The sequence below is a fragment of the Sebastes fasciatus genome, chromosome 2 (genome assembly GCF_043250625.1).
Source record: "Sebastes fasciatus isolate fSebFas1 chromosome 2, fSebFas1.pri, whole genome shotgun sequence".
NCBI classification, from domain to species: domain Eukaryota; kingdom Metazoa; phylum Chordata; class Actinopteri; order Perciformes; family Sebastidae; genus Sebastes; species Sebastes fasciatus.
The window spans coordinates 34,459,622-34,472,513 of NC_133796.1; the positions used below are offsets into that span (position 1 = coordinate 34,459,622).

At 40.4% G+C, this 12,892-nt stretch overlaps 1 protein-coding gene across 2 annotated transcripts in view; it reads left to right on the plus strand.

Moving 5' to 3' along the window:
• adamts7 (a disintegrin-like and metallopeptidase (reprolysin type) with thrombospondin type 1 motif, 7) overlaps window positions 1-12,892 on the plus strand; it is a 106,034-nt gene that overhangs the window by 59,458 nt on the left and 33,684 nt on the right. For both annotated transcript variants that reach the window (XM_074621750.1, XM_074621757.1), the window contains 7 exons: window positions 615-707; window positions 1,882-2,027; window positions 3,379-3,548; window positions 3,650-3,783; window positions 5,850-5,970; window positions 6,149-6,393; window positions 9,455-9,596. In XM_074621750.1, coding sequence (XP_074477851.1) covers window positions 615-707; window positions 1,882-2,027; window positions 3,379-3,548; window positions 3,650-3,783; window positions 5,850-5,970; window positions 6,149-6,393; window positions 9,455-9,596 — 1,051 coding nt within the window. The remainder of the gene's footprint in view (window positions 1-614; window positions 708-1,881; window positions 2,028-3,378; window positions 3,549-3,649; window positions 3,784-5,849; window positions 5,971-6,148; window positions 6,394-9,454; window positions 9,597-12,892) is intronic.

Below are 12,892 nucleotides of genomic sequence, written 5' to 3' on the forward strand. Positions count from 1 at the left end.
TGCAATCCTTGTAATCCTTGTAGACTTTGCGAGTGAGGCTTTGCTTCATCCGTTAATATTAATGACATATTTTTGTACTTGAACACCAGTGGAACTGCTGAATTCAGCCAATTTAGTCAAACTGTATACTGTAAGTTAACCTTTTGAGAAAAGCCTGTTTTGACAAATGAGACAAATACAACCTGTGCAGTGCAGATCCTTGAAGCACAGTTATTAAGTAAAACGCCAGCAGCTACAATAACTAATTGGAGAGCACTAGATGTGTTTTACATGGATGCTCCGTAGGCCTGTCGTCATTTAATTAAAGGTCAAATGCAGTTGTTTCTTTGTCTCTCTCTTCTCCTCCATGGTCTTCCTAATTTTTCCTTGTTTGGCACTATACGCCCTTGTAGGCAAAGGAGGAATCGGAAACTTAATGCAAGTCGCCATAGCTCTTGAACTTCTGCGTCCTTTCTGCGTGCACGCCGCCGAACCAAAACACGAGCCCGAGACCCTTGTTTGTACAGAGTTGTGTGCTCTGGAACCTCCTTCCAGATGTCAGGAGTGCAGAGAGATGGGGGGGACAAATATGATGTGGTAGTTAAATTAATAATAATCTCTCTCTGCTCTCCTAGAACGTCTGCAGCACGCTGTGGTGCACCGTGGGATCAACCTGCCACTCAAAGCTGGACGGGGCTGTTGATGGGACCAGTTGTGGCGAGGACAAGGTGAGTCTTCCAGTCCATGAGCGTGAAAGGACCGAGGCGTGGGCACTGTGATAAGATTGATGATTGTTTTATTGACAACCATCTGTGTTTGATTGTGTTTGTGTTCTAAAGTGAAGGACTTTAGGTCATGGGAGACTTTTCTATTTGCAGTATTTAGTTTTGAACTGAGAGAACTAAGAATTTCATTGGCAACACCTGCTTCACTGTTATTGTTGTGCATGTGACCGTAAAGATCTTGCACTTGGGCTTGAACCAGATGCCTCCTGGCAGCAGGTTGGCAGAATGAAATGAACGAGACACATCTAAGCTAAGTGATGTTGCTTTAAAGCTTTTTCTGCATTTTCCCATAGGAAAGTGTTTAGCAGAGGTTGTACAGTAAGGGGCCGTTCACATGTTGCGTCTAAAAACGCGTGGAGAACACCAGCCGCTGTCCCATCTTCAGTTTAGCTGACCTTTCAACCAGATGTTGTGTTGTCCTTGGACAGAAAGGGTGAAGCAGGTCCTGGAGCTGATTGACTAATTCAGTCGCATGACCTGTGGTGCGCTTGCTTATGTTGCAAGCAAGTCCACCACAGCGTATTAGGGCCATTTTAGGTAAAAAAAAAAAAATTTAATTTACGGAGCCAGGGGGAGGGGGGTAATATTCAGAGAAAAACTCTGAATTTCCGAGATTAAGTTGTAAATTTACAAGACAAAACTCGTAAATTTGCGAGGAATAAGCTCAGAAAGTCTGTGAGATTAAAGTCACAAATCTACAAGACAAAATTGTACAAAAGTTTTGGGTTTTCTGTCAAGGAACCACATCGCTTCACTTTGCAAGGTTGGATCAACCTCATCAGACCACAGACGCCGCCGCTGGCCATGTATTATGCCTGCAGTGGATGACCTAATCAAATTATACTTTAATCGGATTTAGCAATAAGGAAATGCTCATGATTTTATATCAGAATAACCATATTATCATAAAAATGAACTTAATAAAATGTAAACAATATCTTCTCAGCTCTCATGAAAAGTGCACAGAAAACATACATGTAGTGATATTTAGAGATATGTAATGTATCAGAAAAGAGTACAAAATGGTACATGCAAACCTTAAAAGAACAAGAAGATGAAGCTTGCAGTAAGTGTTAATTTATTTAATGATGTAAACTTTGCTGTTTTTTCTCACTAGTGGTGCTTCAGTGGAGAGTGTGTGGCAGTTGGGCATCAGCCAGAGATTGTAAATGGTGGCTGGGCGTCGTGGAGCGAGTGGTCGGCCTGCTCGAGAACGTGTGGGGCTGGAGTCAAGGGCGCCCACAGAGACTGTGATAACCCAGTGTAAGGTTTACTGTTCAGCCAAAAATACTACAAAAATGTTCTTTTTTTGAACTATTGTTTTACATTAACTTAGTAGTTAGTAACTGGGAAGGATAAGACTTAATTTTGAGCTAAAAAAAATCCTTTAATATCTGATAAACATAACATGACATCTCAGTTGTAGAGCCATGGGTAAAAGTCTGTTTAACTGTACTTAGAGGATACATTTTGAGTCTGTAATGTATAATGTAGTCTCTTTGTATGAACATAGAGAGATGAAGCCGTTTTGGGCGATACAAGGACAGATAATGATTGGCATTTGGATAATGAAAGGAGCTTCGGGCAGTAACTTAATTCACACCTTTCATCTTTCTCTAGATTGACAGTGAGAGATAGTCAAAGCTATGTAACCTTATGTAATCTACAGCTAGAGCCCAAACAATGAGGATGATGTTCTGTAGGGCTGTCAAAGTTAACTCGATAATAATGTGTCAATGCAAATTCATTTTAACACATTCATTTTTAATTAACCTTTTAAAAATCCGACAGGCCGCTGACGGACCCGGCTGCTATTCAATCTTTCAGAGGTTCAGTTTTACAACTAGAGTGAAGAAACTGGATATATGAAACTACAAAAACCTAAGGAATCCATTGGTATCAACCATGTTATAGTATAGCTTGTTGAGGGGTTAAGGGGTCCCTTGACCTGTAAACGGGTTCTATGGGTACCCACGAGTCTCCCCTTCACAGACATGCCCACTTTATGATAATCACATGCAGTTTGGGGCAAGTCATAGTCAAGTCAGCACACTGACACACTGACAGCTGTTGTTGCCTTTTGGGCTTGAGTTTGCCATGTTATGATTTGAGCATACTTTTTATGCTAAATGCAGTACCTGTGAGGGTTTCTGGACAATATCTGTCATTGTTTTGTGTTGTTAATTGATTTCCAGTAATAAATATATACATACATTTGCATAAAGCAGCATATTTGCCCACTCCCATGTTGATAAGAGTATTAAATACTTGACAAATCTCCCTTTTAAGGTACATTTTGAACAGATACAAATTGTGTGATAATTGCACATTTTTAATTAAATAATAATAATAAAATAATTAACTATGGAAAATCATGCGAATAATTACGATGAAATATTATAATCGATTGATGGTGTATATATTTGCAAAAAAATGTTTTATGGACTGTATTTGTTTGACATTGGTTTTTATTTGTCAAATGAAACAAAGGTTTTTATGCACAAAATTAAAAAACATATCTCCACTTTACTTCACCATTTTCCACCATATCACAAAGTTTTTAACTTAAAAGTCAACGAGCAGCACTGACGTAGTGTCTTTGACTATCCAACAGTCCTAAGTACCGAGGGAAGTATTGTTTGGGAGAGAGACGGAGGTACAAGATTTGCAACACCAAACCGTGTCCTCATGAGCTGCCCACCTTCAGAGACATCCAGTGTAGTCACTTCAACTCAGTGCCCTACAAGGGCAAGTTCTACAAGTGGGAGGCAGTCATCAACAGAGGTGAGCAGAATAAACTTCAGTCTGTGACGGTAAGTAGGCAAAGTGAAAAGAGTTATTGTTAATGTGTGGTGTTCATCACAACTTTGTGTCTCTCCTTTCAGTCAGCCCTTGTGAACTGCACTGCCGTCCACTCAATGAACATTTTTCTGATCGGATGCAGGACGCCGTCACTGATGGGACGCCGTGCTATGAAGGCAACAAAAGCAGAGATATGTGCGTCAATGGCATCTGTAAGGTATCAACACTGTACCTACTATTCCACATATTCTATGACATATACCTGCAAGTTTTGTTGTCTCGTCTTCATTCATTTGATTATTCCTTTCCTGTATTTCTGATTCATTTCCATGCATTTCTGCTTTGTTAGCCGTGCAGTATTTTTAGTTGACCCTCACTTTATTTTCTCTGCAGGCGAGTGTCGTACATTTGACATTCTACATGAAAATGAGCTTTGTTGATAGAAAAGCGCCGTTGCTGTTATCTCTCTGCTCTTGCCTATCACACTGGGCCAAAATGCCAGTCACTGATACAGACATTGTTTGGATACTGAGTGGACAGCAATCACAGACTTTGTGGCTCTGATTTCATGACATTTTGTGACATTTTTGTCAGGAAGCAACGTTTTCCGCCTTACCTGGAAACCATTTTGTGTTTAGAAGAATCACTGTAACATTAAAGGTCAAATCAGTATTTCGGTATTTTTCCATTAATCAACCTTAAAGGTGCTCAAATTCAGAGCATGAATATAGCAGCAAACAGCTATTGTCTATGTAAAGATACAGTATAGAGGAGTAATGTCTACCTGAGCAGAGAATGAAGTCACTCTCCCTCTGTGTGTGTTGTAATCCAAGAACCACACATGCATGTGAGTGCATGCGAGTCTCAGTGTGTGTGCACTACTGGCTAGCTAATAGGCCTGTCAAAATTTGTCAAAGTTTGAATATTCATTCTTAAAAAAAACACATAGGTTAGAATTAATCAAATATCTATTTTGTACATTAAATCAATGACACCGAGTCCTAACTGGCCGCAAGCGACGCAGCACTTTTGTCTGTTTCTATTTATTCCTGTCGCTCACTTTGTAAGCATTGCAATAAACGATGAACGGCTGACTGGTGAAGTTGAAATGAGGAGTTATCTATACGATGATACCGCCTCATTTCATTACAAAAACCTAAATAAAGTGACAACTTGGTAGAGGGACATCGCCTCAAAGTTTCCTACTTACTGTTGGCTATATTTTAAGTCCTTTCCAGTATAGATCACAATTTTAAACATGTGTTTCCTGTTTAAAAAGTACTACTCACCCATCTTTTAAGTGGTTACGTCTCCAGTCTGATCTCAAACGTACAGCTGATAGTTACGTGATTGGTTTACATGACGTATCGCTTGCCGTTAGGACACAGTGTCTCTCTCTCTTTGGCCGTGTTCTCTCCATCATTACGCTTTTTGTTGAATCATTCCTCGTTCAGCTTGACCTGATGTTACATTTAATTTTCAATTAAATAAGTTGTAGTTCTGCTTTTTTTTTTCCACTGTCGAATACTAATTTTCATATGCTAATATCGTGGTTTTTTAAATTAAATTAAATTCGTTTAACAGCCCTACTCGCTAATTGCAGCCGCTCTGCACTGCTCTCATACGGCTGTTACTGCTGATAACGCCTTCCTGGCCCACGGCATCGTAGTGAAGCTTCCACCCTCTGGTTCCCCCTTGGGGTTAATACTTTTAGCTCTCTTAGCGCTGTTAGCACCGTTAGCTGTGAGCTGCCGGCTCAGCCGTCCCCATGTTGAGAGTCGTGTGGAGGCAATCCCTCAATCGTACATATGCTCTGAATTTAGAATTTAGCGCCTTTAAAAATACAGGCCAAATTTTTTTTTTGAGAAAGCAATAATAGTGTAGCAGCTGTTGTCTGCCATCCTATATTTTGAATTCTGATCTTGTGGAACTAACGTTTTGTTTATTTGGGTTACATATTGTTCCGTTAACTCCACCAGTTGGGAGCAGCAGCAGCTCAGTACAGGTTGTGACAGTAATAATAAAGCATCACAGAACAATATAACTAGGATTTTCACTTGCATCACCTGCCTCATCTAAACAAGTCAAGGGCATGTGAGGTAAGGTGAGGCAGGGTTGTGTTCTGTGCTGTTTTTGTGGCTTTTACAAAGTGATGTACGAATGAACAGATCCTGTAAGTCTTTATGATAGATTGGAATATTTGGATTGAATCTAAAGAGATATCACTGTATGGTATTTCTAATTATGTATTATGGAGTTTATTTTGTTGCATGTGTGTTGCAGAATTTAGGCTGCGACTATGTGATCGACTCCAGTGCCGTACAGGATCGCTGTGGGGTGTGTCATGGTAACGGCTCCACATGTACAACTGTGAGGAGGACGTTTGAGGAGACTGAAGGACTTGGTATGTTTCCTCATAATTGTGGTTTAGCAATACACCTCTTTGTGGAAGATATTTTGATCTGGATGGTAAAAGCATAAAGCTCTCCAAGGTGGAATTTTGTCTCCGCCGTTTTCTTCACGCTGTATATTAGGATATCTTCTGCTTCAGTTTCACTTACTAAAAATGTAATGTCCTGTAGGCTATGTAGACATTGGACTGATCCCAGAGGGAGCCTGGGACATCCGCATTGAGGAAGTGGCTGAAGCTGGGAATTTCTTGGCGCTACGAAGTGACAACCCCAACAAGTATTTTCTGAATGGTGGCTGGACGATCCAGTGGAATGGAGAGTACAAGGCAGCCGGGACGGTATTCACCTACGAGAGGACGGGACACCTGGAGAACCTGACGTCTCCTGGGCCCACCATGGAACTACTGTGGATTCAGGTCTGATTAACAGCTTAACTTAATGCTTTGAGTTTATCTTGTCAGTCAATCAATACTGAAACTGCCTGTAGAAAGAAATCAAGGTGAATTTCTGTCAGCATAGCAATATGAACGCACATGTGGTGAGAAAACAGACCAGAAAGGTGAAAGTATTCAGTTAATTAACATCTAGAAACTCAAACCGATAATAACGTTGTATGTATTCATTCAAAATGAATTGGCTGACAAACAAAACCGTGGGCATTTGATGTAAACTGTGTAGCTAACATGGAGGAATCATATTCAAACTAAAGAGTGTGTCAGCGAGATTGCATGAACTCTTCTGGGAATGCAGGAACCCCTCCAACAATGCAGGGTCATTTTGACTTGTCACAGTAGGAAAAGCACAGGTGTAAATAATGAAATCAATAATGGCTGAATTACATTTAGCTGCTTTTATTTCAGGTTCAAGGTAGTGTGCATGCTGGCTCACTCAATAATAATAAATTGGTCTTCTATAGCGCCTTTCAAGAAACCCAAGGACGCTTTACAAAGATGGCATTCAAAATCATACTAATAAATAAAACAGAGGAAAACTGTAGCCAGGTAATTAAAACGAGTGATGTGATGGATTGTAGGGTTGGAGAAGGTCGGTTAGGTACTGAGGGGCATGGAGGGATTTGTATGTGAGAAGGAGGAGTTTATAGTTGATGCGGGACTTGATTGGAAGCCAGTGAAGGTGGATGAGTTTAGGGGTGATGTGCTGCCAGGGCCCAGTGCGGGTGAGAACCCTGGCAGCTGAGTTCTGAACATACTGGAGCCTGTCCAGGGCTTTGCTGGGTACCCCGGACAGGACTCCATTACAGTAGTCCAGATGGGAGGTGATGAAGGCGTGGATGAGGGTCTCTGCCACGGAGTCGGAGAGTGATGGCCGGAGTCGAGAAATGTTTTTGAGTCCAGGATGACGCCTATGTTGCGGACCTCGGAGGACAGGCAGATAGAGCTGCCATCCACATCCAGGAGGAGATCTCCAACCTTCCTGAACAGTGCCTTAGGGGCCACAACCATGAGCTCTGTTTTGCTGCTGTTAAGTTTGAGAAAGTTAGATGCACGCCTGGGTTGACTGTGGCTGGGGAGGAGCTGGAGTCACTGATGGTGATGAACTGTTTTCTGTTGGAGAGATATGATTGAAACCAGGAGAGAGCTGTTCTAGTGAGTCCTAGGTGGTCAGATAGGTAGTTGAGGAGGATGGAGTGGCAGACTGTATCAAAAGCTGCGGAGAGGTCAAGGAGGATGAGGATGGAGATGTGGCCGGAATCATCTGCGATAAGGAGTTTGTTGGTGATTTTGATGAGGGCAGTCTCTGTGCTGTGGTGAGGTCTGAATCCAGATTGTAGGGGTTCATAGAGCTCATGGTTGGACATATGCTGATGGAGTTTGGCGGCAACTGCTCTTTCCAAGATTTTACTAAGGAAAGGAAGGTTGAGTTAGTGTAATCGTTAGTGTTATTAATAACACCTGTGCTTTTCCTACTATGTCAAGTCAAAATCTCTGGTGTGAGAAAGGCCTAAACCAGGGACTGACACACCTCAACGGAACAGGGCCATAATTAATGTTATTAATTACCCCTGTGTTCACCTTGCAATGACAAGTCAAAATGGCTGCTGTGAAAAGGGCCTATTTTATTTCATCCGTATACATAGCAACATTTTTAAAAAACATTTTTCTCCTATAATCAGGACATTGTTATTATATATGAGAGCACTATACAAAAAGGCTGCCATCTTTATGAAAACATCCACACCTGAGTTGAAATCATTAAAGCAGCAGTGGGTAGAAATGGAGCAAATATGATTGAAAAAAGTATTTTTTTATAAAACGGTCACTTTATCCTGACAGTAGTGCATGAGACAGGTAATCTGAAAAAAAATCACATGCCTCTGTGTCCTCCGGTGCTCCTAATCTCATCCTCATCTGCAGGATTTCACAAACCGGAGGAAAACAACCAACCATCAATCACTCACAAACTCCGATCAAACAGTGAAACTAGGCAGCGCTGATCAAATATGATTCAATATTCTGTTGCTGTAATGCCTATTTCTCGCCTCAAATGTTTTCAGAAACATCTTGTAGTGTACTGTTTAGCTGTGAAATGAGAAAGTTTGTGACCCGGCAGCCATGTTGAGATCAGTTGAGGAAATACTAAGCACCGCCCACCAGCCGGAGCACAGCAAATAGGAACGCTCTTTCTGAAATGACCTGTGATTGGTCAAAGTCTCCCGTCACAGGCTAGATTTTTTAAAGCCTGAAAACAGAGCCATGTGGAGGTGCAGAAGTCTAGTCTTCTCTCGGAGCACTTGAATTACAAAATGCTGAAAGGTTATTATGGATTTTTTTGCCCAATGATGCCAATAATATTCTGCCTACTGCCACTTTAACCCTACCAACCCTCCTCCAATCTTGTTCATCAGCAATAAACTTCACAAATTCTGCAAAGAAAGCAACGAGTACTAGCCAAACAGAGGCAGAATAGGACGGGTATTCACGGAATGCCTGTGAGGAAAACAAAATAAATCAAAGTACAATAAATAGCAGGCCGTGCAACTGGATGAGAACAGAACATTTCCAAAAAACTCTCTTGCACACTTATTGCTAATGTGCCGATGGTTAAGCATCGCGTCCCTAATGTTGCCTACTCCTGCTCTATCATTATTATTTACAGCTATGAAGAAGACATACTGCCTAGGTTGAAAAACAGACAGAAAAATAGGGGGCTACTGAGCGGCTACAGAAAACTCTACCTTTCTACCTCTGACACTTTCCCAACATCTTTTAAAGAATTGCAGAACTCTGTGTCGTCGTCCTGTGCATGCAAATATGCTGTCTCCAATGAAGCCGTCCCTTTTTAATCCTTTCTTCATGCTTTGTCATATGTGTTGGAAACACAAAGAGGAAATATGTGAAAGAGATTTTTATTTTGTGAAGTAGTTCCTGGGGATGTTTTGTCAAGAATGGCTGGTAGTTTTCTACCAGAATTCATTTTTGGTATTTTATTTATTTGATATCATCTTGTGTTTTACAGCTTCTCTTTCAGGAGACCAATCCAGGAGTGCGGTACGAGTACACAATCAGTCGAAATGTCTCAGAGGACAACGAGATCCCTGCGTCAGTGTTCTTCTGGAAATATGGTTCATGGACTGAATGCAGTGTTACCTGTGGAACAGGTAAGAGGAACAACTTAAGGTTTTGTCATTGATACGTAGGTATGTAGACTAAGACCTCTTCCTAACTGGACGTGAGCGAGCGAACATCAGATGTCTCAGTTTTTCCCGTATATCCTATGTCCTAAGGGCAAAATCGACGCTGACAGTAACTGACAGTTTATCAATATCACTCTCTCTATGTAATAGAGACTCTCTCTATTTCATAGAGAGAGTGATATCGTTCATAGGATTTCTGGACTATTTTTCGCGCTCCATTCGCAGAGTTTGCTCGGTCGCTGTACGTTAGGAAGAGGTGGAAGACAGAAAGAGCGAGAGAGAGGCTGGTAAATCTTTCGCTCCTAGTTTTGGATGTGTCATGCCGTGGGAGGAGGGATACAAAAAGAAAGGAGTTTCACCAAAATGAGATTACTGAATATCTGAGGATTAGTTTTCAACGTTAAAAAAGCTTACAAGATTATCAACGACCCCACTCATGTCCTCTATGACTACTTTAACCTGCTGCCATCAGGAATAAAACACATAGAAAGAAGTTTGGTTTTATTACAGAAGCATTAGACTTGTGAGCAGCCACGGTACAAGAAATGGTCAGTTTACCTTGTGCATAGACTGATAAATGCACTTTTATATTTCTTTATACATACTAAAACGTGCCTTATGGTGTTGGATATTGTTGGCCAGGCATTGACTGGCCACTGCTATTAATGCTTGGGTATGTTTCTAACATATTTGTCTTATTGGTACTTTTTCTTTTATGTGTGCGTGTATAAATTGTCTGTGTGTACTTCTGTTTGTCGCTCGCTTGCCTTGAATTGCCTCTCAAGGGATGAATAAAGTATTTTGAATTGAATGTCAGGAAGCTGAAATGTGTGACGAAAATTCATAGAAATTTCATATAATGCTATTTCACATTCTTTAACTAGGCAGACAAAAGCCTTGACCTTTCTAATTGTAACTCAGTAGGATGACACCTGACAGACAACTAATCAAATAAGTATTATTAAGTACATCTTCTTCCATTATTTCTATAGAAACGTTAGAGGTAACAAAGAGGAGAAATTAATTGCAACTGACCCTGAAAAAAAGTTGGTCACCTTTTTGACCTCTTTTTCTGCGAACAGCTTTATATGCAAGTCATTCATATATAACTTAAGATTGGATAAAAGTACAGTACAAACATGACTGAGCAGAATAAAGGACGTGTCAGTACTTAAAGATGAAAGTAGCTTCACAAGTCAACACTACTCATATTTCATTTGTGTGATATACAAATCTGTATTAAGCTATTTATCAAGTTAACGATCCTTCAGGAGTCATTCTGTGTGGTGTTTTGTTTTCACTGATCTACCAGAAGAGCTGTAGTCTGACCTGTGTGATGGACCTTGAAGATCAATAAGTGGCTTCACAGTGTGTGTGACGAATATAGGGCTTGAAAGCTTGTCTCATTTTTCTAACTAGCGTTGCGTAAAAAATAACTCAAGACAGTGTTTTCAGAGACATATTCAAAAACAATAACCCGGCTTGACAGTTGAATTTGATCATGTCACCGCTTGCAAAAGCATCGAGCTTCACAGACTCAGGACTCTTTGATGTTTACTTTGCTGCACAGAAACAAATGCACACATCACTTTATAATAAAACCAGCTAACTGACATGTTTTGCACCCATTATGTACCTTCAAAATAAAAAAAACAAAAGAAGATGATTATGATGTGCTTCAAATTACTCCAAAAGGTCAGGCGGTTCTCATACACCGTTCGTAGCTTTACCTACAACAAGTAATGCACTGTAATTCGTTGACATATCCCACAAAATCAATTCACATATAATCCATGTAATTGTGGACCAGGAAGTATAAAGGTCAGGGTGGATGGTTGGGTCAAAAAACACCAGACTTTCTCCCAGGAGGCCGGCATTCGGCATTGATTTATTTGTCAGGTAACTTCTGTACTTAAGTTACGCCACTTCCATTGTTATTTTAACCCAAACCACAATCTTTTCCTAAACCTAACTAAGTGGTTTTGTTGCCTAAACCTTCCTGTGAAGACGGAAGTTTATTTTGAAAAGACTGTATGCATGTAAAGAGCGAAAATTGACACGTTGCGTAGGAAAACGCACGGAAAATGAGGAACAACTTTCAGTGAGATATACAAACCATTGTATGAGGATACGTTGTGACATAGTGTGTACATACTACAGTACATATCGAGTAGCATGTAATCTGTGACATGTCTCTCACTGGTGGAGTATTTTTTTATGATAAGATTTTATAAATAAAGTCTCATTTAAACAGACATGTGGTCACTGTGTGTGGAAGAGGGGGCACAAAGTGCAGTTAAATTCTGAACAGGTAAAATTGGGGCTCCCTAAAAATAATTGTAATTAAGAGTGATTATTTCATCAGCATCATACTATTTGGTTTCTTCTTTTCTCTGTTATCGGTCTGATACAGCCACTGTGTGTTATTCTCATCAGGATTATCTTAAACATGTTTCATTTGTACAGCTAGAATCAGGACAATTGACGTTAATTTGTGTATTTATTTATTTGTTCAAACAGCAAGCAAACGCAAAAATAGTGCGTGGTGTCGTGTGTGAGTATTATTTGAATCCAGTTCAACAGGTTTCTTCGACACAGCTTAATCTAAAGCTTACCTCCAGCTCCTTGTTGCCCTCGCTTCTCCTCTCTAGTTAATGAATGTATGTTGTGTTTTTCCTCCGTTTCTTTGCCTTTCTTCTCAGATTGCAGCTTAAATCAGAAATCATTTGATGGGCTGTCTTCTGTGTTTACGCGGTTGTTCAATATGTGCTTCTTTACGACCGTCAAGGCTAAAACCTCTGCGTATGTTGGTGGACATTTTTTTAATGTGTCGGCTGTCGAGTCTTTGTAGATTATAAAAATGTTTAATGTCTGTTCAGAGCTCCGGAGCACAGGGAGTTGGATGCAGGTTTGTTTTCACTGCAGTGTTGCACAGTTGTTTGTAATAAGGGAACATTGGCAGAGTGAGAAGTACCTGACCTGCCTTTTTAAGCATAATGCAGAAAGTACAGTATATTGTATGACTCTAGAAGTGCAACTCAAATATGTTTTTTTAACCTCAATTCTGGCTTTACTGTTACTGTAGAGCAGTGATTCTCAAATAGGGGTCCGTGGCACTCTGTTGGGGGGTAAAATAATTTGCTATAAATCATAAAATTGTGATCTAGCATTAAAAGTGCATATCTACAGATGGGGACCATTTGCGCCAATACAACAAGCATATTGTGTCCATTACTCCCACCATTAGCTTTGGGCCAATA